This window comes from Leuresthes tenuis, unplaced genomic scaffold (assembly GCF_036924035.1).
Source record: "Leuresthes tenuis unplaced genomic scaffold, fLeuTen1.0.hap1 SCAF_14, whole genome shotgun sequence".
Lineage (NCBI taxonomy): Eukaryota > Metazoa > Chordata > Actinopteri > Atheriniformes > Atherinopsidae > Leuresthes > Leuresthes tenuis.
Genome location: NW_027325368.1, coordinates 3017606 through 3043965, shown reverse-complemented (window position 1 = coordinate 3043965; position 26360 = coordinate 3017606). Strand labels below are relative to the sequence as shown.

General features: G+C 43.7%; 4 protein-coding genes across 5 annotated transcripts in view; 1 reads left to right on the top strand and 3 right to left on the bottom strand.

Moving 5' to 3' along the window:
* The window catches only part of myo10 (myosin X), a 204754-nt gene that overhangs the window by 140327 nt on the left and 38067 nt on the right, over window positions 1-26360 (top strand). The window lies entirely within an intron of this gene.
* marchf11 (membrane-associated ring finger (C3HC4) 11) lies at window positions 97-11570 on the bottom strand. The gene is made up of 4 exons (XM_072363889.1): window positions 10875-11570; window positions 5250-5405; window positions 3069-3261; window positions 97-1018 (listed from the first exon to the last, which is right to left on the bottom strand). The coding sequence occupies exons 1-4, from the start codon at window positions 11241-11243 to the stop codon at window positions 696-698; spliced, it is 1041 nt and encodes a 346-aa protein (XP_072219990.1). The 5' UTR covers window positions 11244-11570; the 3' UTR covers window positions 97-695.
* Window positions 17677-23328, bottom strand: znf622 (zinc finger protein 622). Of its 2 annotated transcripts, none has more exons than XM_072363964.1 (7): window positions 23224-23328; window positions 21657-22209; window positions 21128-21409; window positions 19641-19803; window positions 19420-19535; window positions 19162-19305; window positions 17677-18681 (listed from the first exon to the last, which is right to left on the bottom strand). In XM_072363964.1, the coding sequence occupies exons 2-7, from the start codon at window positions 22201-22203 to the stop codon at window positions 18548-18550; spliced, it is 1386 nt and encodes a 461-aa protein (XP_072220065.1). In that variant the 5' UTR covers window positions 22204-22209; window positions 23224-23328; the 3' UTR covers window positions 17677-18547. The 2 variants fall into 2 exon arrangements, with proteins under 2 accessions (XP_072220065.1, XP_072220064.1); XM_072363963.1 differs by having other exon boundaries at window positions 17678-18681; window positions 21128-21412.
* LOC140269250 (tripartite motif-containing protein 16-like) lies at window positions 23930-25638 on the bottom strand. Its single transcript, XM_072364277.1, has one exon. It carries the CDS (start codon window positions 25632-25634, stop codon window positions 23955-23957), a length of 1680 nt encoding a protein of 559 aa, XP_072220378.1. The 5' UTR covers window positions 25635-25638; the 3' UTR covers window positions 23930-23954.

Sequence of the window (26360 nt, the reverse complement as noted above, 5' to 3'; positions counted from 1 at the left end):
TATCTGAACTCTTAACTGCGTCTTTCAGGAGTAACTCACTGGGACGCTTCCACGGCTTCAGCAGCTGCTGCAGTGATGATGTTTTGGACCCTTTGGAACTTTTAAAACGGGTGTTTGATTTAATAAGAGATGAACTGAACCTTCCTATTCCTTTGCAGCAGCATCAGTTCAGCTACAGGCCTGGTGCATCTTATGGGAGACGTGGTTACATCATTACTAAGTTCAAACTGGGCAGCTCAAATCTCTTTAAGAGCTTCCAAATATTCAACCAGAGATGCCTGAAAAAGGCTAAAGAATTATGCCTCAAATCAGCCAGCAGGTGAATAGTTGATAGCATTACTGAGGTAATGGATTTAGTCCCATAGCAACCAAACCAGGTATTCAATGAAGTTTAAGCACCAACCCTGTGTCCTTACATGTGTGATGATGTGCTTTCCCATCACATCCCTGTATCCCACACAGAATTCTGCAGAACAGTCTGGAGAAAGAAGACGGATGCAAGGGAAGTCTAAACTATAAAGACACCAAAGCGACATTTAAATGATACGAAGCGTTAAGATTGGTTTGAGGACCGGCCCCAGAGAGAATAAACTATCCTGGAAAGCTGCAAAAGAGAAAGAAACTCAAACAGTGTGAATGCAAAACCTTCAGAGCTTAGCTTGGATTTCAAACTGTGACCCATCCCCGCTTGGCGTTTACACCGTTGTTACTCGAATGACAACTTCTCCTGAGTCAGCGTCCTGGCTGAGGGTGTTTTGGGGCACCAGCCTGGGGCAGAAGGGTGCCAAGCAGAGGCAGGTCCATGGCTGTGGGCCAAGCTGGGTGGGGTGCAAGGGGCCGCTGGGCCCAAAGGTGGCCAGAGGCAGCCAAAGCGTCCTGGGGCCCAGTGAGGAGTGGCCGGTGCTCGTTTCCTCCATGTCCTTGGCCTTGTTGTAACTTTGAACATCCCAGTGGAGATTCACGGCGCGCCAGCGCATGAAGACGTTGTACACTGCCGCCCCCTCGTGGACAATTAGTCCTGTTACAATGACAACAATTAACAAGGAAACAGGTTTTAAAAGGTGTTAATGTTTTAAAATATCTGAAATACACATATACAGATTAGTCCTTTATAAAACTAAAGTAAAAACATGTGCAAACATGGATGCAAAAACAATATTTTATGCAAAAACAGACGAATTCCAACGAGTTTGAAAGTGAATATCTGGTCTGAGTTCCAGCCTGAACCCTCTGAGACAAGCTTTCTGTCACCGAGAGCCTCAAAGACCTTGACTTTGACCAGACTTTGCAACAAAAGCTTAGAAAACATCACTTTCTGACAGTGTCAGATATTAAGATCATCCTGCACTGTGACTCCTACCACAGCCTACAGCTCCTAACCAACAATTAGGAAAACAGAATGAAGTGAAACGCTGAGCATGTCTGGTGAAACTTGTGGAATTTGAACAAAAACTGGCTGAGTTGAGGCTGCAGAAGCTTTGGGTCTATGAGATATATTCCAGCTCAGACCATACAGCAAATAAGAAATGAGCTAAGGACTCACAATTTCTAAATGTATATAGCGCAAATATACAGAAGCAACACATAAAACCTACTCAGAAGCTTAGAGTCTGTGCTGATACTCACTGCCGCAGCCTGATTCAGTTCAGCAGGTAGCATCAGTGTAGCATCAGTGTAGCATCAGTGTAGCATCACTGTAGCATCAGTGTAACATCATTGTAGCATCAGTGTAACATTGTAGCATCAGTGTAAGATCATTGTAGCACTAGTGTAGCATCATTGTAGCGTCATTGTAGCGTCGGTGTAGCATCATTGTAGCATCAGTGTAACATCATTGTAGCATCAGTGTAGCATCATTGTAACATCAGTGTAGCATCAGTGTAACATCTTTGTAGCATCATTGTAGCATCATTGTAGCATCATTGTAGCATCAGTGTAGCATCAGTGTAGCATCAGTGTAGCATCAGTGTAGCATCAGTGTAGCATCAGTGTAACATCATTGTAGCATCATTGTAACATCATTGTAGCATCATTGTAGCATCAGTGTAGCATCAGTGTAGCATCAGTGTAGCATCAGTGTAGCATCAGTGTAACATCAGTGTAACATCAGTGTAACATCAGTGTAACATCAGTGTAGCATCATTGTAACATCATTGTAGCATCATTGTAGCATCAGTGTAACATCATTGTAGCATCATTGTAACATCAGTGTAGCATCACTGTAGCATCATTGTAGCATCAGTGTAGCATCACTGTAGCACTAGTGTAGCATCAGTGTAGCATCATTGTAGCACTAGTGTAGCATCAGTGTAGCATCAGTGTAACATCAGTGTAGCACTAGTGTAGCATCAGTGTAGCATCAGTGTAACATCAGTGTAGCACTAGTGTAGCATCATTGTAGCATCAGTGTAGCATCAGTGTAGCATCATTGTAGCATCAGTGTAGCATCAGTGTAGCACTATTGTAGCATCACTGTAGCATCATTGTAGCATCAGTGCTTAGTTTATTGTGCAATGGTGACAGTTCAGTAGAGTCGAGTGTTTTCTATGACAGAGACGAGTTGCATGAGATGAAGGGAGATCTGAGTGATTTATACAGGAGAAGCAGGAGATTTCTCCAAAGGAGACTCATCCTAAAAGGTTCTGGTCCAAACACCACAGGAATCCACTCCTGTACCCCAACAGGTCAACGAACATGTTAAGCCCGTTTTACCTGCTCCAGGAGCAGTTTTTTCCCAGCAAACAGGGACTAACAGAAACCTTTTCTGTTTACATTGAGCAACATTTTCCTTTTAGGATCAAACTGTGTTCAGAAACTGGATTAGACTTTTAGTCTCTAACTGCTTATCCAGGTCGTCTTCATCCCCCTTCTGTTCCAGTCCAGCTTTTAAAGATCTATTACATGCATTTTCTGTTTTATCGTCTGACATGAGTCCAACACGGACTGCTCTTTGGCTTAGTTTTAGTTCGATAAATGATGGCACCATGTCTTAAGCTGTAGTTCTGCTGATGTTGCATTTACCTCACTTTAAATCACGTGCAAAAGAAGCTCTAAGCGCTTTAGCTCACCTACACAGACCAGGTCCATGAAGCCGTACATGCCGTAGCAGATCTGGAAGAGGACGTCGCGGCGCTGCCAGATCGCCTGAGGGCTGAGAGACGACCAGAGCAGCCAGGAGATGCTGGCCACCAGGAAGAGGGAGCCCAGGAACACTGCAATGATCTGCACCTTCTCCACCAGGGTGATGGTGATGGACTGCCACTGAAGACAGAAGAAGGGCAACACATAACCACCACAAACACTGCAGCTTTCCTCACTGTCCTTTATGAAAGTAAGACCCTACAAGCCAATTATCCCAAGTTTTCAGAGTCATTTCAGCCACTAAAAGCACTAAATAAGCCAATTTGTGCATCTGAGACATGATCTTGTGCTTCATGGACTCCAAAGGAGGCTAAAATTTCCTGTACCTTCTAATAAGAGTGGGGGGGGCATACGAAATGTTCATTAGAATCCGTTATTACTCCCAATCTCAGTGAAGCAAAGCAAAGGGAACATTTATATACAGTTTGGAACATAAAAGGGATTCAGCTGCTCTCTAAAATGGGTTCAACAAAACCTGCGAATCAGAACCTTCATGATTGTTTGATTTAGTCATTAATGACAGTAAAACAGCAACTTTTACTGATATGCTCCAAAGTTACAGCTCAATAAAGCAAGATTTACATCCTGAAGCCTCATTTATACCCAATACATATGCATTTAAAAAAAATACATGTAGATATATGTCCATCTTTTCAGAAACTATAATAAATGTGCAGAAATATACTTGGAAAGGGAAAACCAGATATACAGATAGAGAGCTGGTGCTATCAAGCCAGATTGTGGTGATTAATCAGTCAAAGGAGACTTTTTGTGTGCATTTTCATGGGTTTTGAGGATAAAAGAAGGTAATTGTCCCACAAAGCTTTTAACTTTACTCAAGATTCCCACTTCTTTCCACAAAACCCCATTCAAAGACATGCCTTAAGTCAAAAGTTTCAACATATTGCAGAGCAGCAGCTCCTCAGGCCGACTCTGATGAGCTGAATCAAAGCACCGAGCAGAGCTGCCCACAGGATGCAAGACAAACAGGACCCAGAAAATATGAGGATGACTTGATGCATGTTGTTTCTGCTGCTACTGGGAGCCAAAAAATTATTTCAATGCAAGAAAAAGACACTTATCTGAAGCTAAAGGAGCCTCTCTGATGTTTCAAAACCACAGTTACGATCAAGCGGCTCGGTGTCAATATCTTACAGGTACAGAAAAACTAAAAAAAAAAGGAGGTGTGGGTGGAGAAGAGTGCAGGAGAGGAGGTGAGGAAGAGGACCGACTCTGCGTCAGAGCCAAATCAATAACAGGAGTGTGGAGAAGGTGATTAAAACAAAGCGCAGAGCAAATGCAAAGAGAAAACATTCTGAGGATGAGCGCACGACTGAGACGTCACGGTGCTCGTTTTAGAAGAAAAGGCTTTGCGGGGACTTTACTGACAGAAACTTCAGCTCTGCTCGGCCTAAGCTGCGCGTTCACTCTGCCAATGACTCAACTTCCATCTGGAGCGCGCACATATGAAGAGGCCAGAATGTTCCTCTGTGAAAGAAATGATCCAGAATACAGATATTTTAAGCTCCGGGAGTCTCAGCCTGGAGGAATTCTGCAGAAACAAACTCTCACGGCCACGCTTTGAGCCACCAAACGATCATCACCACTTCTCTGCCCTGTTCAAAAGGAGCGCTTTACTTTATTGTTGCTTTTTACGCTTCAGTGGAGCAGAAATGTCTGGATTTAGTCAAACAATCCACTAAACCAGAGGCACATGTATCCTTATTTACGGTTTACTGAAAAACGGGACCAAGATGTCGAATGCGCCGAGCTCCAAATCACGATGCAACCGGATTGCATTCGTTGTTCGATCCCGGCTGCAGCCGAGCAACTTTAAAGCAGCACAAGTTCATCATAGCTGGGCCTGAAACTGCCCTGAAGTGCACAAATGACCAAAACTTCACTCGTGGCAGAGTGGTGAACCGTGTTATCTTACCTAAAAGCGTGTTCAAACCCCTTCTAATTGTAATGTAACATCTCAAAGATACTAACATGCATCTGTGAGATTTAAAGCTAGAGTTGAGCAGTTAATCTTCTTCATTTAACATTTCTGTATCAGGTCCATCGGTGCTGTTAGCCATTAGATAAGGTTTCTGTGGTATTTTTACCTGCCACGGCCTCTTTACGTTGATTGCGATCACCTGGAACCGGTAGCAGCAGAGCTCGCAGGTCCAGCAGCCGCGCTCGCTGATCCATTTCAGCAGGCACTGCTGGTGGGTGTACCGAACCGAACCGTCGCACCGGCACGGGTTCAACAAGTCGCCCTGCATGGCACATAAACCATTACAAGCAAATCATACCATACTGTTCTCTGGCTGTTGATCTGTTGCTTTCCTTCAGGTCAAACTGCACAAGTTAAACCTGCTGGTGATAAAACAGTCAAACAGAAAATGATGCGCCTTCTTTCTGACTGCATTTAGCTAAAGGACGCATCTGAGAACAATTCAAAGTACCTGATGCACAGTTCAGACTTTTAATGAAGGCTTGAGGTGATGTAAATGTTAATTTAATTAGACTTCTGAGCTGCAGCCATGTAAACGGAAGAAGTGAAAATAATTCAGCCTTTCCGACGAAGCTCTGAGGTGAAATGCAACAAATGAAATGGAACAAATCGAATTCCACGTGAATCCATGCAGTTAATTATATGTTACCCCCCTGAGTTGAGGCCTTAGCTTCATTATTACACTGCCACCTGTGGGTGAAGCAGCTCCAGCTGGGATCTGAGTCACTGGGGACCATATCACAACGTTTTCTGTTTGCAGGTGTTGGGATTTTACAGCGACTGTGTGAAATAACCCAGCATCAGAGTGGCAGCCACGCGGGAGCTGGTTCAATTCTACGAAGCTCCTTAATTACGTCTTTTAACTTAGGAAACGTGGAACCATCCCATGCGAATGGAAAGGACATATTTCCACCCGCAGTTCCTTCCTTCGACCTCCCTGTTTTTAGTGGTTTTCATACAGACTTATAAGCAGGATTTCTACAGATTGATGTGATTGTAGGAGGGTGAGAATGAGCAGCCTGTGACACCAATATATTTACTTTTTGTGGCTTTTTCTTTAGTTTTTAAAACGACTAAACAAAGAAATAAAGTAACTTGCACTAATACTCTGGAGATACATAATTATTCCACATTTTACAACCATGGACTATGGCACCGGTGCATTTTGGACCACTGAACCAGGAGGCCATCTCTGAAATGCTTTGGCTTCACTTCAGCTGTCATGGCGTCCATCCTGATAAACGCCGTGTGGAAAGAAACATTCCCTCCGCTGGCCTCTTGCTGCTCAGACTAAGGTAACGCTATCCAAGCCCCTCCACAGTCACATCCTGGCTTGAGTTTTTATTTTTGGTGAGAGATTAGACCTCCATCATTTCAGGGTTAGAGTCAAACTGCCTGCTTTGGGGTCAATACTGGAACCGCCTGTCCGAGATTAATCTTACTTCCATTTTCATGATCCTCGTCTCAACTTCACCGTCATCAAGAAATCCTTGTTTTCAAGGTTCAGCCCCCCCCCCCCCCCCCCCCCCCCATCCCTGCCAGCAGATCATACATCAAAGACTTGTTCACCAGAGGGCCATAGCAGCGCTGCTCAGATCAATGATCATTTCTCAAAGCTACAGCACTCGCGGATATTAATGACAGGATGCGGCGTGGCATTAATCATCGCAGCCATATCTATTTGTTCTGTTTTTGTGTTCCTCAAGCAGACATTACTGCAGCCCTGACCTGCCGGCAGGGCCGTGAGTGGCATATTAATAGTATATTAAGGTCAGTGGTCAGAGAGCTCATTTTTCATTGTGTCATATTAACCTTGTGGGTTTAAAAGGACCTCAGAGGCTCTTGCTTGAATGACCTGATGCAGTTTGATAAAAACCCAGCATCAAAGGTTATTTCAATATGTCTTTTGATTCTCTGAGGGAACATTTTAGATTCTTTAAAAAAAAAAAAAGAAAGTCAAATTCTTTTAGAGAAATGGAAGAAAAAGGGTCAACAAGGGAAATGTGCGATTACAAGCATGATATATAGATGCTTTTCCATGCAGAAAGCCACATATACTGCATATCTGCAGCTGGTAATCAGAACTGTAACATCAAGATCACATGATATACATGTTCCTGAGGTACAAGGTCCAAATATAAACAGCAATAACTTAAAATCCATCATGAAGGAGCCCATAAGCCTTTCAATTGGATCTCAACCTGCATCAGTCCTGATATAGAAGAGAAATGATTATTTTCATCCCAACATGGTGCTCTTATTTGCTTTCTTTGGGCCAAACGCTGGAGCTTTTGTGAACAAAAGTCTCTTGTAGTGCAGAAAAAAGAAAAAGGAAACAGGTTAAGGCACCGTAATGCATGACAAAACAGCTTCAACTCAAGTGCTTCCAGTTGAAGAACAATCTTCATCAGATTAAAGAGAAAGCAATGAGGTGACCTCCATTGACAAGGCCAGTAAGTAGATTTAGAGTCATAACTGTCTTCTGGAGCTTTAGAGCAGATTTAATGGCAGTTTCATTTAAAAGCATGAAACAGAGTCAAGGTCTCCTGAAAAAGCTATCAGGTTCCATCAAATAACTCCACAAAAGTAAGGTCAAAGCAAGTTCCATCAAGATCATTTTTCAGAGCTTCGCAAACTTTTGCAAAGTTGTTTGAAGCTCCTGTTAAAAATAAAGTAAGTGGAGCTTCATCTGGCTGCGTAATGCAGATTCAAACCAAGCGAACCTGCCACCCTGTCGCCTCAAAAAGCCGCTGTTTGGAGCTGCTGTTTGGATCGTCCTTTAAGGTCCGCTGTGCTGATATGGTGGCGACACACAGCTGATGGCAAAGAGAGGACCTGGGTTCACTTATAATAAGGATAACACAAAGATTCTAATCATAGGTTTGATTATCATGTTGCTTTTCAGCCAATAGACAGTGAAAACGCTACAGACAGTAGTCAGAGCTCATTTACCTGCCTTTTGGAAGCCTTCAGCTAAGCTTTCTACTCACTGATGATGGAAAAATCTGCCTCATTAAGGGAGACAGCATCCATGTAGGCACCAGCTGTCAACTGCTGTTTGAACAACCCGTCCTCCACAAATGTGAAATGAATGAAGAGAACTTCAAGATGCTCTGAATGATTGAGACCTCCCACCGAGAGAAAACTGCAGCTGCAATAAAAACCATTTCAAACAAAGCTGGAAGTAGAAGAAAATGTCTGACGGTGGAGCTTGAGATCAGATTGTTTGGTCCACCGCTCTCACCTCAACTGTCAAGACTCATGAAAAGCATTTTCTAAGCTTAACAGTTCTCTGATTTCTCCTTTTCTGGTGCAAGAACATCACATTCTGACAAATATCCAATGTGCCACACTGATATTTTGCAGTCTTTTTGATGACTGGTGAGCTTTCCAAAATCAAATATCAGTCTGGGCCCGGAGGCTGATCATTAGATTAGCTCCACTAATAGGCTGTAGCCCACGTTCAGAGGACAGGATATTCACTTAGGCGTTTACTGCCCTGACTCCTCTTTCCCTCAAGCTCCGACAGGGATGAATCGTCCCTCATTGGGGCTCGCTGTCACGAGCAAAAACAGGCCTGCAGAGTGTCAGATTACAGAGATGGTTGGACAGAGTGTCCGTTTGTCCCTGCAGCCTCTGCTTCCGTCCGTCCAGGACGACCTGGGACGCCGTTTTCTTTCATCATAATACGGTTCGTTGTCATCCACCTCTGAAATGATGGCTGGAGCAGAGGATTATTGAGAGTAACTTCATGAGTAAAATAACTCAACCTGAACTGACTTTTTATAAAGACAAGAAACCTGTATGTCCTGTATATATAGGCCAGTTTTAACTGAAGTTTTCTAACTTTGTAAGTTTTATTGATGCTCCACATGTAAACCTGCCTTTACATTATTAACATTATTATTATTATTATTATGAGACAACTTACACATATGAACAGCACATCGGCTGTAAAAGGGGTTTTCAGTACAAGTTCATCTCTGTTCTTACTCTGAATGTTTTCTATAAGTCATGACTTTCCTGGATTTATTTGGAAAATACAGTCCTAAAATACTTATTTTAATTCAGCAGTTTACCAGCTAAAAAAAGTGAGGAACCGGTTTTCAGAAACAAAAATCTTCTCAGTCGCTGATACCTAAAAAATGCTTAAAGTCATCAGCTTTTCACACATTTACTGCACTTTGGGCCGCACCGAGTTGACCTATTTCCATTAAAAATAATCATTTCTGAGTAAAATCTCGCCCCCAGACCTTGATCTCCTCATCGTGTTTTTGTGTAACTTTATTTCCTCTTTATTTAGATTTCCTAATCCAGAGATCTGTTGGACAGGTGGGTCGAGTTTCCCTTTGTCTTAGATACCGTTTGACTAAAAACTACCTAAAAAGGTTGGAGATGAACACAGTCAAGCTACAAATTACAACCGAGCCAATAAATGTATTAAAACATTTGTTTTTAACTGACCAAATGGCATAAATAGAAGTTGGATTTGACTGTATGTTTAGTTCAGATCTAAGCTAGATTTAAGTCCAAATTGCGTCTCATTTACAGCTCAAGTTGCCGTCTTTGAATGTTTAAAATGTAAATAATGAAAGCTTTAAAAGCTCCGTCCATGGTGGTAAAATGTCATTTTATATGTTGGAATTCACACACACACACACTTCTTTTTTGGTACTTAGATTCAGCTGCTGTACTATGTTTAAAATGTAAATAATGAAAGCTTTAAAAGCTCCGTCCATGGTGGCTTTTCTGGTACTTTGATTCAGCTGCTGAACTAACTGGTTTTGTATCTTTATCCTTAGAGAGGAGCATCATTCAAAGAGTCATCAGCACTTTGTGTCATTCCAGAAAGATCCTGGAGGTTATTTAGGTTCTGAGCTGCTGTGATCTCTCATAATGACCCAACTTTAACCGTCTGTGTTACTTCGGTCCTGGAGGAAGTTTCATTTTCCACAGAACGGTAACACGACACTGCATTAGGTTAAGGAACCGGCTCGTGCTCATTTTATGTGAACGAGTTGTTTCAGCTGCCAACTGTTGCCAGAACCGGAGGTTTGTGCAATGTTCGAGTCTTAAGCTTTATTCTTTAAACTATTTCACATGGTTTCATCTTCACCAAGCTGAATTATCATTGATTGTATGTATGTGTATGACTTTTAAACATCTGACTTTATTTCTGTGTATGTGGAAGCTTATAAACTACTTAAAAAACACTTCAGACATTAGAAGTTGATGTTTAGAGATGTTTTCTCTGTAAATTCTGTCAAAATGCCAAAACATCTTGGTGTCAGATACGAGTTAAAAACTGTTAAAAGGTTGAATGCTGATGCCTGGTTGTGTTAGATGCCTTCACGGCCCGTCGGGACCGGGGGAGTCACTGAGGTCAGATTATACAGCTCTGGAATACCACTGATCCATTTACACCAATACGTTGTTAGTATTAGAAATGTTCAAAAGTGCTCTTGTCGCAATTGAATTATACCCAATAGCCTAGTTCCAATTACCTGCACGTGAACTGTAAAGCAGCCACTCTGCACTTTAATTGAATGAGCTGCTGCCGTCAGCCAATCGGAGTCCAGAGGACAGGACCTCACCTTCAGTTTAACTCAACTTTCACCCATTCATAAACCCAGAGCTTGAATTTAGACCAAACTGGAGGCACGTTTAACACAAAAACCTGCCCATGTAGGTGTCAGAAAAAAGGCAGCAGCACGTGCAGCCTGTATCCTACCTGTTCTGCGCCCTGAAAGCAGATCCGGCAGCTGGGAGTGGGGATGCAGTTTTCGCTGCTGCAGTTTGAATGCATCGCCTGCGCCTTGCAAGATCCACCTCCGACCGGCCCTTCCTCACCGGAAAAATCCCCCCCGTTGTCCTCCACGTTGAATTTGTCCGCGTCCCCCCCACACGCCTCCCTGTAGCTCCAGTCCTCCCGGCAGCCCCCTGCCTCCTCTCCTCGCTGTGCCTCGTCCCCATCGTCAGGGTGCGGACGTCCTTGGGAACCAAGCGGTTCGCTTTCCTCCCAGGTGTGGCGGTGGGTGATGGATGAAACTCCACTCGCCTCCCCGCGGGCTGGACTCGTATCTCCCCTGTCTTTGCTCATAATACAATGAAAGGTAGAAAATAAAATTGCATAGATGCCACCGACAGGCTTACACAATATCCACCACCGCTGCGACGCAGGGATGCGATGCTGCCTTCAGGCTCCCAGATCACGGCGCTGTGGGCGAAACTGCCTCCGGTCCGTGCTTCTAACGCCGATCCTACTGTGTGATCGTCTCGCAAAGCTGCACATCAGCAGCCGGAAGCCCCTGGTGCTGCGGACCTTCGGTCGGATGGAACCGCCTCATGCGCTCCGGAGACCCGGGGATCATTCCCATGCACCCTCCACGCATCGCAACGAGACGCCGCCGTCATGAAGCGCCCAGATCCCTTCCCCCTCCTCCTATTTAGTCGCCACACAACGATAGTAAAGTAGCAAGTCTCTAAATGAGGCGGATATCCTCCTGATGGTCCGTTAACGCTCCCTGCCGAGGAGCTCTTGAGCAAAATTCCTCCTCAAGTCAGCTGCAACTCCTCACGAGAGTCTTGCACTCTCAGAAAGCAGCTGAGAGCATTTCTCCGGGGGAATGCCCAATCAATCACATTATCATCCCATTAATATGATGGAGGAGATAACTTTCCAGAGGCGCATCACTTCTGCTCAGCCGGCTGGGGGAGATGATCTGCGGCGCAGTCACAGCAGCCTCCCCGTCAGCGCGCCAGTGCTCTCTGTGGCGAGACGTGGCGACCCGCAGCACCCTCCCCACGCTAAAGGAATCACTTACCGGGCTACAAACGCCCTCATTGTCAGGGGTGGAGGCACAAACCTCCTCAGACTTTTAAAGAGCGACTATAAATAAATAAAAGAAATTAAACTAAAGCGCGTGGTGTCCCCGAGATGGCGGAGGATGAACTCAAAGGGTGCAACTTCTGTTCAGTTCAGTTTATTTCTATGGTGCCATTCACAGCAAAGGTCATCTCTGGGGACTTTACAGCCAAAGTAAACAAACTCAAGTCCAATCAAACGCTTTTAAATTCGCTTTTTAGCGATTCAGTCTAATCCAGTGTAAATAAATCTAATTCCAGTCCAACTTCAGTATCATTATATTTAATTAGAAGTAGCCTGACTATGGAAACCAGTGGACTGAAATGATTCCAATCATTAAAAGACTTTTTTTCCTCCATCTCTGCCCAGCTTCAACCCAGATGATGCTGAATTTGAAATGGGAAGCTGAAACTCTTGGTTTTTAAGTTGAAAACTGGTCTGAAACACATGTAATCAAACTGATATACGATGTAAACAGAGTGCTTTAAGGGAAGTGAATGGGGTGTTGGCCTTAATGACAGGAAAGAAAGAAGCAATGACGTTGTTCACATCTGAAATCAGAACAAATGTGATGGTTTCAGTACAAATGCAGCCGATTTATTGCAAATATCTCCCAGTTATATGTCCTTTAACATGCACTGTTCTTAACCAACCGCTGCAAACCCATTCGTGTTCATTTACCTGATCATTTAATGTGTTAATCCTGCTGTTTTGTGATTTTTGAAGCTGTAAGTGGCTGAGTTCGGCCCCACGTTTTGCACATTCATTTCTTTCACTCAGCAGCTGCCCTCCTTTTTTAATAAAAGAATCATCCAGAGTCTACAACACACTCAGGTCTCCCAAAACAAGGTGTGGAGGAAATAGCAACAGGGGGGATCTTATGGGAACGGGGAGGGATATGCCCAGAAAAACACACCCTCCTCTTAAACAGAGTCTAACTGCAAAGGTTAAATCTCAGCAGCTGGTGCTGAAGGATCAACCGATCTTCCCAGAATGGATAGAAATCCACATGTTTTTATTCCAGTAATGTTTTTTTTGTGCTGAATATACTCACTGATGGGCACAAAATGTCTCACTTATTTCCAGGACAGCCCCACTATCTTCTAATCATCCTCCAAATGGACCTGATAATAAAGTTCTAGGAGCCTCGGTTGACAAATCATTTGTCGGAGGAGTCGGCTTTTCCAAGAAGAATTTTTATTTTATTTATTTTTTTGAGGATGTCTTTCACTTTCCGGGGAGCGGGCCAGTAATGGACTCTAATGCAGCAAAGGAAATTATCCACTCATGTCCAATCACTACCTACGAGGCACCGATCAATACCAGGTCCCCAGGGCTCGGAGGGAGACCGGGTTCGTGCTGAGAGCAGGGAGGGCCGGGCCAACTGCTTCTGAACGCCTTTCTTTTAGGAGGACTGACTGAAACTTGTGGGCTTCACCTTCTCTCTGATGCTGGGGCGTCCTTCCATGCATTTCACATTTTAACAGATTTCTGTTAGCTGTTAGGAACTCTTCTCACTCAGGGCTCATTGTGCACGTTTAACTTTGACCAGCCGCTAATAAATGAAGGAATCTCTGTACGACTGTCGCCATTTGATCGTGTGTTGGTGGAGAACCGATGAACCTGTGCATTGGTCTCATCCAAGCTGGGGTTTGAGTTTAAAGCAGATACCCCTGAACCCAATAATCAGATGAAACATTCATGTAAATAAACCAGGAATACACCTGAAGTCTGAAGGAGGTCAAAGGAGATCGAGATGCAACAGCCAGAAAGAACAGACTCAGCGGCTGGAAAATGGCGGCGTTCATTCTGACCATAAAGAGAAATCACGGCAGCAGATCCCCATCGAGGGGTTTCCAATAGTTTTGTCCAATGAACATGTTTATCTGCATTAATAATAAGCCTATTTGCATAGATTTGAACAGATATTCTAACATATGAATGAACTATTTAGTTTCCATGAACCAAGACACAGCTCTGGTCATTTAGACATGATTATTTATATAAATTAATTGGATTATTTTGAAATTAATTCATTGGATTTCATTGGATTATGATTACAATGAATTGAATTTCAATTGGCTTGAATTGTTCTATATTATTTAAGTGCCTTGAGATGACAATTGTTGTAAATTGGCGCTATATAAATAAAATTTAATTGAATCATTTCAAACTCATGTCCAGGTTGGGTCTGATCCCATCCGATGTTACATTCAAAGACCAGTAGAAAAGCCCCAGATTCTGAAGATCCAAATGTGATTTCCTGCTCCAGATCATTAACTTTAAAAAAAAAAAAAACAGACACAAATCATAAAACTAGATGGAAGTTAATGCATCACCAGTTTTTTAATGGCTCACTGTGAGTGAGATATGAATATATGTTTAAAATATGTTCCAATCCCTCCAACCAAAACCTGCTGAGATTCACTCAGGCCTCATGGAGACGCTAAAGCAGGGCCGCTGTCCTGCAGGTTTTAGACGTTCAGCTGCCTGATCCAGATGAAACGGATCGCTTCAAAAGACCGTCCAGTTCTGCACAAACCTGCTAATGATCTGAATCAGGGGAGTGGATGATGTGGACGTCCCTGCGCTAAAGGAAGGGTCATCAGAGCCAGGAGAAGAAACTTTGGATTTCAGTCTGGAGGAAACTAACAGACTAACACTGCTGTTTGTATAAAAATAGGTTAATTATTCAGATATAAGAAGAACCATGTCCACAATGATCCACTTCGTCAAATCTGTCCTTTTAGGGCCTAAAAGGGATGTCAAACTCTGGTCCTCGAGGGCCGCTGTCCTGCAGGTTTTAGATGTTTCCCTGCAGGTTTTAGATGTTTTCCTGCAGGTTTTAGACGTTTCCCTGCAGGTTTTAGACGTTTCCCTGCAGGTTTTAGCTGTTTCCCTGCAGGTTTTAGACGTTTCCCTGCAGGTTTTAGACGTTTCCCTGCAGGTTTTAGACGTTTCCTGCAGGTTTTAGACGTTTCCCTGCAGGTTTTAGACGTTTCCCTGCAGGTTTTAGCTGTTTCCCTGCAGGTTTTAGACGTTTCCCTGCAGGTTTTAGATGTTTCCCTGCAGGTTTTAGCTGTTTCCCTGCAGGTTTTAGCTGTTTCCCTGCAGGTTTTAGACGTTTCCCTGCAGGTTTTAGACGTTTCCCTGCAGGTTTTAGACGTTTCCCTGCAGGTTTTAGACGTTTCCCTGCAGGTTTTAGACGTTTCCCTGCAGGTTTTAGACGTTTCCCTGCAGGTTTTAGACGTTTCCCTGCAGGTTTTAGACGTTTCCCTGCAGGTTTTAGCTGTTTCCCTGCAGGTCTTAGACGTTTCCCTGCAGGTTTTAGACGTTTCCCTGCAGGTTTTAGCTGTTTCCCTGCAGGTTTTAGACGTTTCCCTGCAGGTTTTAGACGTTTCCCTGCAGGTTTTAGACGTTTCCCTGCAGGTTTTAGACGTTTCCCTGCAGGTTTTAGACGTTTCCCTGCAGGTTTTAGACGTTTCCCTGCAGGTTTTAGATGTTTCCCTGCTTCACCTGATTCAGATCAATGCATCATTAGCAGACTTGTGCAGAACTTATCAATCTTTCAAAGAGATCCATTTAATATGAATCAGGTGTGTTGAAGCAGGGAAACATCTAAAACCTGCAGGACAGCGGCCCTCCAGGACCGTGTTTTAGGCCATTTAGCTCAAATAATCCGCCTTTAATTACATTTAAAAATGAGCTGAATGAATGAAATGAAAACATAAAAATCAGCTTGTGTCCAAAGTGAGAAGCATCAGGCATCACAGTGTTAATCTGGTGAAAGTCTCACCTCCTCCAGTGACTTCCACAGTACTAATGCCTCTCAGCCATCTGCCCTTTTTCTCTCCCAAGTCGTCCTGATCAATTAGTCTTCTCGCCGTCGGCCTGTCTGCGCGGCCCCTCCTCGCCTGTTTTTCCTTCGACTCTCTCAAACAGCAGCATGCAGCACGGGCAGAGTGCCCTAAACCTCTGAAACCATGGTGCCGCAAACACTCCCAGCCTGCAAAAGGAAGTGTAGAGCCTGCCAAAGATAAAGTGGAGGACCGCAAACAAATGGAGAAACTGAGCTCATTACTGTGGCTCAGCATCCTGCTGAAGGCCGATCAGCTTTCCATGACATCATCCGCACGGGCTCGGAGTCATTGAGAAATCTGACGTACGAGAAAGTGATGAAGAGGAGCTTGAAAAACGCCGAAATCCATTTTCAAACGTTAACTTTAGTAAAAACAGAACATAACAAGTTAAAAAAAACACCCAAAAGGAGTAAAGATGAGTTGGAACTGAATGAAAATGGTAAAAGGACCGTTCTTATGTAACGTTTCTTCCACACGACGGCGTCTCTTCTCCTCCATCACACACACCGATGGATGTGGGGTTCAGAGTCCCACCAAAGGACGGTAATGTGTGGCCCGGGGAGTCGGAATCAAACCACTTTGCAGAATAAGACAAAATTAAAGCAGTTATTCTGTCATAATGGAGCTAAAGCCGACCAACAGCGAATGACTCGAGTGTTTTAGGTTTTATATCGTTTCTATGATATGGATGAAAAAACATTTTCAATCAACATTAAAGTAGAAATAAAAGGAATAAATATGTGTTAATTTTAGAAACATAAATTCTATACATATGTGTCTAAATAAAGGATGGCTTTATTCACTTCAGAGCTGGGGGATAACAGTTGTGATATAAAATGTTTAGTCTAGAAAAAAAAATCTAATTAATTAAAGAAAAATCATTTCATCTTTGGATGATTAGTTTGAGTATGAACTATTCCTACTGACTAATGTTGCCCTTCACAAACTTCCTCAGACATTTCCAAACAAGCCACACTTGTTCAGTCTTTTTCTAACTGCTGTCATGACCTTTGACCTTGCAGAATAAGACAAAATTAAAGCAGTTATTCTGTCATAATGGAGCTAAAGCCGACCAACAGCGAATGACTCGAGTGTTTTAGGTTTTATATCGTTTCTATGATATGGATGAAATCAACATTTTCAATCAACATTAAAGTAGAAATAAAAGGAATAAACATGCGTTGATGCAGTTAAATATTCTTAGAAACATAAATTCTATACATATGTGTCTAAATAAAGGATGGCTTTATTCACTTCAGAGCTGGGGAATAACAGTTGTGATATAAAATGTTTAGTCTAGAATAAATAATTGTTGTCATCTGAAAAAAAAATCTAATTAGTTAAAGAAAAATCATTTCATCTTTGGATGATTAGTTTGAGTATGAACTATTCCTACTGACTAATGTTGCCCTTCACAAACTTCCTCAGACATTTCCAAACAAGCCACACTTGTTCAGTCTTTTTCTAACTGCTGTCATGACCTTTAACCTTTAACATGCTAACTGAGGCCCGTGGAGTCTGAGATGTAGCTCTGGGCTGCCAACGGGTGTCACGTGCAGAACGTGCACGAATGGTTGCTGTGCTGTGCAACCATTCATGTGAGGAATGACAAGGATCATACCACCAAGCAGGGAGGGGCGGGGGTGGCAGCGCTGGGAGGGTGACAGGAGGGGGAGGGAGAGGAGTGTGGTGCAAAGATGAGTGAAAACAGAAGAAGAAGAAGCAGTATTTGGATGCATTTTCACAGTTGTGTCAATAACTGTCCCATTTTAATTTCTATGCTTAGGTTTTTAAAGGCATTTTCCACCTGCTTTGTGTAGCCGTGGTTCTTAAAGCAAGTTAGAGAGTTACAGGGATTTTACAACTTTACATTTAAGTGATACATCTGTTCAAATGCAAACCACAAGTCAAAATATGGCTGAATTCTGAAGGTAAAACTGGTCAAATGGAGAGCCGTTTGGGAGCCGAACGAGCCGGCTCTTCTTGGTGAGCTGAGCCAAAAGATCCGGCTCTCCTTGGTGAGCTGAGCCAAAAGATCCGGCTCACTAAAAAGAGCCCAAATTCCCATCACTGGTGCAGATCCCACAGATTGTTTGAAAAAGACGATGAGCAAAGTTTCAGTGAAGACAATTTATTTCCAATGAAATGTGAAACACGGCCCCAATCGAGCCTTTTCTTCCCGAGTTCTGCCACAGAGCGACGGCCCGGACACCGTTTATCGGGTCATTTATCACGAAAATATCAATATTACGTCTGTTTTCCATGTAAGTTTTTAAAAAAAACCTCCCTGTAACAGCCCAATAGGATAAGAGTTGTGCTACGAGGCTTTAAGAAGCGTCCCATAAACGCGAGTCACATTTATTTAGGAGGGAGTTTCAGAATCATGTTAAATGCTAATGATGTCACCAGTTTAAATAAATCATGAATGAATGAACACGATCATTACAAACTCAAGATAAAGAGGGTCATTTAAAATCTCCTGCTGGCTGCTTATTGACCGGAGCTTCCACATCAGTTCCTGTCGAACGTCGGGTGAGTTTCCAGAGAAGAAGCAGGAGTTATTAAAGTGACTGACGACCGATTCTTCTTCTGCCAAAAGTCACATTTTTCCCTCACCGGCAGGGAAACATCAGACATTTCAATGTACCGTGCACCAGCCTGTGTCCCTTCAGGCGCAGTTTAGAACATAACTTGGACTCTGAAGTGCTTCTGCTTGGTGGCGTTGTGGCTCATGCCCACCTTCAGCATCCACTTCGACTTCATCCTCTGCACATACTGCATGTCTCTCTGTTTCTGCTGGTAGCAGCTGCTGCCTAAAAGGGAGAAAAGAGTCGCGTTTAGTTCTCAGTGCTCAGGACAAGCAGACGTGGACTTCAGCGGGAGGCCCTTCCAGAACAGATGATCAGTAATCTCCTAACGGAACAGATGCTAAAAATCAGACGGATCAAAGGCTCTGTGTCCTGTTGTGGTTGGGTTGATCAGAAGGGCGACACAGGGGCCGGGGCCGCTCCTTCAGGCCCTTTTGGACTCGTGTAAAAGCTAAAAACTGACTGAGAACATCTGTGGACTTCAAAAAGCTTCAGAAATAATGGATACGACACACCAACTGCTGTCAGTTTATTTCACCCCCCATGTGAAAACTTCCTTGAGCCAAAACTGAAGCACATTTTCACAAAAGTAAAGAATAAAACCAATAAGAACAACACGGGTGGTGCCGAAGCTTTTTCACTGAATGCTGTGACATCAGCATCCATTCTCCTCGTTAAAAGTGAGCAGAGAAAGCAGAGCCTTACCTCCGTCCCCCCCCCAGCCGAGGGCTTTGTACTGCCGGAGGAGCCTGCCCACAGCGTTCTTATTATGGCTCAGAGCCACCGCTCGCTGGGCTCCAAACCGCTGCTTGTAGTACCTCATGAGGGAGCGGTGGCCGATCTTAGCGCCTAGAAAACATAAAGCACTCAAGTCTACTGAAAGGCCTAATATTTCACATGATTCCACATTCTTCAAACTGAACACAGGAGGTCGATTTATTCAAAATAATCCGGGGGAGTCACCTGAGGGGAGCGTGAGCTCCAGGGTGTCGTCATCGTACTCCATGTCCTTCTGGTCAGGCAGCTCTTCGTTGTCCACGTCTTCATCCTCTCCCTCCTTCCTGTCAGGGTAGCTGCTCCTGTTAGCCAGAAACAAGCAGAGGAGGAGCTGTTCCAATTCATCTGTCCCATCATCAGAAATGATCAAATATTCTGGGCCTATTAGTCAGAAATGTCAGAATGACCTAAAGTCATAGAAATCTGCAAATTCCAGGGCAGCATCTCCGTCTGTGAAGAGTTTACAGTGGCTTTTGTCTGTCATGTGCTTCTGCACTGCTTCTGTCGAGTAAAACGAACGCCCCTTCTCGTTACACCATAAGCACACGTTTCCAGCACCGACTTTTTCCCCTGAAACAACAGAAAAATAAGATTTTAACATTAAAACACAAAAGATTGGCCGATAAAATCCATATTCTGGCCTTATCACAGATCAATACCACATTTTATTTGATCCGTTTATAGGATAAACCCCTTGAGATGAAGCGTCTCGTTTTCGAGCTAAAAAAATCTAAACAGACGAACAAGACAGATGCAGCAGTAAAGCAAAACGAATCTGTTTGAAATATATGTATCTGCACACAAAACATGAGTCAGGATGACCAGCTGCAGTGGTCTGAAAGTGTTGTTTCTGCCCCCCCACAAAAAATAAAATAAGATTTTAACATTAAAACACAGAAAAGACATGAAATATGACAACAAATGCACCAACGAGCAGAGCTTGACTTGGCTGATAAAATCCATAATCTGACTTTATCACAGATTAATACGACATCATGCGAGCTAAAAAAAGCTAAACAGATGAACAAGATGCAGCAGGACATGCAAAACAAATCTGTTACACTCAGATATACGCACAAAACATGAGGATGACCAGCTGCAGTGGTCTGAAAGTGTTGTTTCTGCCCCCCCCACACACACATGTACAGGTGTGACCGTTAGCTTCCATTCATTGTAAAGCTGAATCATTCTCAGATGATCTCATTTAAACGCAGGCATAAAAAAATGAACTCTGTGGATTTAAACCTTTAACAAAGCTGTAAAACCATAAAAGTCAGATTAGTGTACAGTCGTCTAACGCGTCGGGCAGATTCTGTGCTTCCACTGAACGGTTACGACCTTTTACAACTCACAGGATTAATTATTCTCAGAAAACCTCCCGCTCGCTGTTTGTGTTCATTTCTGCAGAGATGGTGAACAAAGAGGCCACGAGTCCAGACTCAAAGCTCTGAATCTGTCCTGTTCAGAGTCCTTTTTAATGGACCTCAACCCGAACAAGCTAGTTAACAGCTAGCTTGGTGTCTATATTACAAAGGACAGCCGACTATTGTAGCCTTTGGACGTGACATGGAAGCTCCGACAGTCTGAGAAGGCACTGATATCATGTCGATCGGTCGGAGTTTAAGGAGTTAAAAGCTACTCATAATCTTATCTGTGCTTCTTTACTTCTCTTTTATCACGTCTGGTTCAAGCTTATTGAAATGTCTGTAAATAATTCCACATGCGACCCGAGTTCATGTGAAACATCTTAATGACAGAGTTCAATAACTGCTGATGTCCTGTTTGTTGCTGAGGTGACTAATCGCCCTGAATGATGGTTTATTACCAACAGGGAAGCACATTCATTAAAGTGATTTCTAACGTCCCGACACCTCTCATTACACCCCCATCTCACCGAGGTAACGGATGAGGCCTTTGAGGTCGATGAGGAACTCCACATCGGGGATGAAGAAGCTGTGGACTTTGGTCATGTGAGCGACGTTCTTTAAGAGCGACTTTGAGTGGTGGGAGCAGAACAGGCAGTCTGTGACGGGGATGGAGCCCGGCAGGGGGGCAGGGTGGGTCTCAGAGGAAGCAGCCGAGTCGCCTTCCTCCTGGTCCATCGTCTCCTCCTCATCATCATCCTCTTCCATCTCATCATCTTCCTCCTCTTCCTCCTCCTCAACGTCTTCCCACCCTTCTGGAACATTTTTAATGGGAAAATATTAACATCCCGATCGATATAAGGTGGAATTTAAACTAGTGTGGCTCCCTTTAACTAACCCAAGCATTATCATTACTCTACTTCAGTGGAATCATTTTATCCGGTATCCTTAATAATCGACACGTTTGATTCAAACCAAACTTCTTTTAGACAAAAGATCCAAACAAAATGTGTGAGCAGTACTATGAAAGGTGCACAGCTGGCTGATTTAACCTCCTACCCTCTTCAGCTGCTGCTCCCTCCTCTCCCTCTCGCCTCTTGAATTGCTCCTCCAGCCACATCATCCTGGGCGGTTTCTCCACCCTTTGCTTGGTGGCTTCCTGCGGGGTCTGGACCCTCCTCTGCTGCTCTTTCAGGACCTGCTGCAGGGCCTCGTTCCTCGTGTCGTGATCCACCTTCTCGTCACCGAGTCCCTTCTCCAGATTCTTCTCGTTCATCTTCTCCACTCTCCTCTGGGCGGCCAGCAGGGCCTGCTTCTCTGCCTGCTGGTGTTTGTGGGACTGCAGGTGGTTCTGGAAAGCGTTTGAGCTGGAGAACTTCTTGTTGCAGACCAAGCAGCCCTCTGTGACTGCCGCGCTGGTCAGCTGCTGCTCGGCCGTGGCCCTCTGTGCCAGGACACGCTCCTGGAAGTTTTCAGCGGTGACGGGCGGCATCTCGGCCACCTTACGCTTCAAGTTGTAACGGTGCCAGTCAGTTTTGTAGTGCGCTCGCTGCACTTCGCCATCAGCAAAGGACACTCTGCAGCTGATGCAAGTGTAGGAGGCCATGGTGATCTAAAAAGTCAACAGTTTATTTTAATGATACTAAAAGTTCAACAGGTTCATCTCATTTCTCTAATTTCAGCTTCCTCGTATCTTTGCTCCTCTGTCCTCCTGCTTGGGACCCAGAAATCATTCACAGCAAAATAGTTTGAAGGACATTTCAACTCCTAAAATGCATGCAGGGGCTCGAGGAAACAGGAGGAAATATGCAAATAAATAAATATACAACAAAGAAAATAAATGTTTAAATAAATTAAGAGACAAAATATCAAAATATATGTGTAAAAAAAAGACAAAAATCACAAGTTCTGAGCTGCACAACTATTGAATTTTGATGCATTACTTCTGTGATACAGAACCGATTATGGGATTTTATTAGGTTAATTTAAGATTAAATTCTTACTCAATCCGTTATATTACTGAACAAATAATTAATCTTTTGGTTTCCGACTACAAAGACATGATGATCACTCCATTATTCCTGAGCTTTTCTCTGCCACATCAGTCTAAAACATAAGCGTTTACAAAGATCATCTACATCAAGTTTGAGGTGACTTAACAAGAAAACGTGGATTTAGATAGAATTTTTCCGTCATTTTATGTATTTTACTATAATTAATGTTTAACTGGTTGTGTATTGAACTGCGACTAAGCGTTTTATAACAAAACAATAATAATAAGCTTAGTGAGTTATGGTTAGATTATACAATAATTACTTCTTGGCTCCGTTACTGAGTTTCATAACTGAAACTTGGTATAATCCACTTTTACTAGTGGGTTAGCGTTCCGAAGGGGTTCAGTAAAGTAACTTCAAATATTAATTACCACTTTGACAGTAATTAGAAGCAGCTAAAGACAAGCGCTGCTGAACCGAAGGGATATAACAGTGTGGCAAAAAGCACACAATTATCGGTTAGCACGAGCTAGCTAAAATTACAGCGTAAACACCAACTATCAGCAGACGACGTAACAAAAGTGACAACATCAGGTTACAACCGAAAAAAAACCTGTCCGACATTTACTTACTTATTATGTTAGCTGGATCCCCCTAAAAAGGCTTTTAATGTATTTTACTGGAGCTGCTGTCTCACTTTCGTGACCCACCAAAACACGAGGGCTACTTCCGGGTGATCTTCTTCTTCGTCTTCTTCGTCTTCTTCTTCGTAGAGTTTCCAACGACAGTCGCTAAAGAGCATTTCAGACCTATTACTGCCATCACTTGATATTGAAAGCTTAAAAAAATGTTCCACGCTATAAAGGGAAGAGGTTTCGTGGTATCTTAGACAATACAAGCATTTGAACAAATACCAGGCGGAAAACTAAAGAATCACTCACAGGATAAACACTAGACACATCAAAATCCAAAATCTGACTGTTATTTTCATTCTATTTTGAGGTTGAAATGAATCACAATACAGAAATGACATGTTTTCACAAACTTTTATTGAATTGATTTATTTCACACATTTGAAAGTGATTTAAGCAGAATATGACAATCAACAGCTTTAATATGAACACAATCTAAAGAGTGAAAAGTATTTAATACACAAAACATTACTTTTTTCTTAATGGAAACATGTTCAGTGATTACACTGAAGAGGATAAATGATAAGGATTTGATTGTTTCAGTGATTTATGAACAGCTGTTTTTGACATGAACACATGGACATGGACACAATGTTTGACAGTTGATCGCTTTGCATTCTAGAAATACAACAACAAAGAATTGATCACATTGCATCTGCATTTACTTTACTCTATTTCAATTTACAGAACTCAGCACTTGATCCATAGAGAGACCAATTGTTGATCCAAATCCCAACATAGAGCGGCTGAGTGAATGTGGTCTGGACTCTGTGGAGGAGAGTCATGGTTCCAGAGACTCTGTAGAAGGACAGAATACCTGCTCTGTGGTCCAGGTACACTCCGACTCTGGAGGATACAGGACCTGAGATAGAGGTTTTTATGTTGTTGTACCAAAATGTATAACTGTTTGAGTCACAGCATAAAACCCAAGATTTGTCATTATATCCAAATGCACATTCACTCCCTCTTCCTGCTCTGCTGATGTTCTTGTATGCCACTGCGACACCAACTCCTTTCCCTCCCCTCTCCACCTCCCAGTAACAGCGTCCAGTCAGACTCTCTCTGCTCAGGACCTGACACCATTCAGTGAATCTGTCTGGATGACTCGAAACGGACTGTCTGTATTTCAGTCCTTGCACTTTTCTGTTCCCCTCTGACAGTAACAGATATATGTATGCTGTGTTTGGATCCAGTGTGATTTCACATGAATACTTTAAGAAGTCAGCTCTGCTCTTTGGTGGTTCTGACAGTAAAACATCCACCTCAGTGACTCTCAGTGAGATGTTGGTCCATTCCTCTCTCAGGATGTCCTGTAGTTTCTCTCTGAGCTCTGACACAGCTGCTGTCACAGCCTCAAAGTGCCTCAGAGGACGGATCTTGATGCTGGATGAGGGTGTAGACTCCCTGAGTGCTGACACTGAGGGGCAGTTCTGTAGAAACTGGATGTGATCCTCTGTGTGTGAGAGCTGCTGCAGCTCAGCATCTTTCCTCTTCAGCTCAGTGATCTCCTGCTCCAGCTTCTCCTGAAGCTCTTTGACTCGACTCACTTCAGTTTCCTGCTGGGATCTGATCTGCTGCTTCACCTCAGAGCTTCTTTTCTGGAGGAGACGGATCAGCTCAGTGAAGATCTTCTCACTGTGCTCCACTGTTTTATCAGCAGACTGATTGATGGCCTCCACCTCCTGCTGAAGCAGCTTCACATCTTTCTCTCGGTCCTGGACTCTCTGCTGGATTTGCTGCCGACTCCCCTCCAGCTCTCTCTGCCTCTCAGTCCTTTCTGCTGCAGCTGACACTGTGTCGTGGCCTTTATGTTCATCCACAGAGCAGAGATAACAGATAGACTTCTGATCAGAGCGGCAGAACATCTTCATCACCTCACCGTGGCGAGAGCAGATGTTCTCCTGGAGGTTCTTGGAGGGCTCCACCAGCTTGTGTTTCTTTAATGGAGCCACATCATAATGAGGCTGAAGGTGATTCTCACAGTAAGAGGCCAGACAGACTAAACAGGACTTGATGGCTTTCAGTTTTCTTCCAGAGCAGAAATCACAGGCCACATCTTCAGCTCCAGCATAGCAGTGATCAGCAGGAGCAGCTTGGAGTCCAGTCTTCTTCAGCTGCTCCACTAAATCCGCTAACATGGTGCTTTTCTCCAGGACAGGCCTCGGTGTGAAAGTTTTCCTGCACTGAGGGCAGCTGTGGATTCCCTTCTGATCCTCTCCATCCCAGAAGCCTTTAATACAGTTCCTGCAGTAGCTGTGTCCACAGGGAATAGTCACCGGATCCTTCAGCAGATCCAGACAGATCGAACAAGAGAAGCTTTCTCGGTCCAGCTGCTCTCCTTTCTGCGCCATTTCTCCTCTCTGACTGAATAAGTTTCACTTCCTCAGAGCTGAAACTAGTCTGAACTCTGAGCCTATCAGCTCACCAGCTGTTGGTTACACCCATCATCAGCCTGCAGATCTGAAGGGGAGGGAACAAGGAAACATGTGGGCAGAGCAGAGCTGCTGTGTGTGAGAGCAGGAAGTGCGTTTAACTCTTGTTATGACAGACAATTTCCCATCTAATTATACTGCTCACCTTGAACAGGTTGTCAACTATTCTCTGGCACTGAAAATGAAAAAACCTGGAAACTAAATATTGAGGGGAGATGATTGGTGATTCCCCGTGTATGCGTGGGTTCTCTCCGGGTTCTCCGGCTTCCTCCCACCGTCCAAAAAACAAGCATGTCAGGTTAATTGGTGACTCTAAATTGTCCTTAGGAGTGAGTGTGAGTGTGGTTGTTTGTCTCGTTTGTCTCTGTGTGGCCCTGTGATGGACTGGCGACCTGTCCAGGGTGAACCCCGCCTTTCGCCCGATGACTGCTGGGATAGGCTCCAGCCCCCCCCGCTACCCGATTAACGGATTGACGGTATAGAAAATGGATGGATGATTGGTGATGTGAGTGAACCTGATGGCAGGGCAAGAGAAACATGGCAAAACTAAATACTAAACCAGGAACTTAAAACCTAACTAAACTAACAAACATGACAGAGCGCCCCCCTCAAGGGATGGATCCCAGACATCCCAAAACCTGGGTG

What these genes read in the sequence shown, in the direction of transcription:
- znf622 (XM_072363963.1), bottom strand. Translation starts at nt 22,203, where the DNA reads ATGGCCTCCTACACTTGCATCAGCTGCAGAGTGTCCTTTGCTGATGGC. An exon ending in AGGCCTCATCCGTTACCTCG is followed by an intron (nt 19,804 to 21,127) that starts GTGAGATGGGGG and finishes CTGTTGTTTCAG; the next exon opens with GGGAAAAAGTCGGTGCTGGA. An exon ending in GCAGATTTCTATGACTTTAG is followed by an intron (nt 19,536 to 19,640) that starts GTCATTCTGACA and finishes TCTGGCTAACAG; the next exon opens with GAGCAGCTACCCTGACAGGA.
- marchf11 (XM_072363889.1), bottom strand. Translation starts at nt 11,243, where the DNA reads ATGAGCAAAGACAGGGGAGATACGAGTCCAGCCCGCGGGGAGGCGAGT. An exon ending in ACGTAAAGAGGCCGTGGCAG is followed by an intron (nt 3,262 to 5,249) that starts GTAAAAATACCA and finishes TTCTGTCTTCAG; the next exon opens with TGGCAGTCCATCACCATCAC. An exon ending in CATGGACCTGGTCTGTGTAG is followed by an intron (nt 1,019 to 3,068) that starts GTGAGCTAAAGC and finishes TCATTGTAACAG; the next exon opens with GACTAATTGTCCACGAGGGG.
- LOC140269250 (XM_072364277.1), bottom strand. Translation starts at nt 25,634, where the DNA reads ATGGCGCAGAAAGGAGAGCAGCTGGACCGAGAAAGCTTCTCTTGTTCG.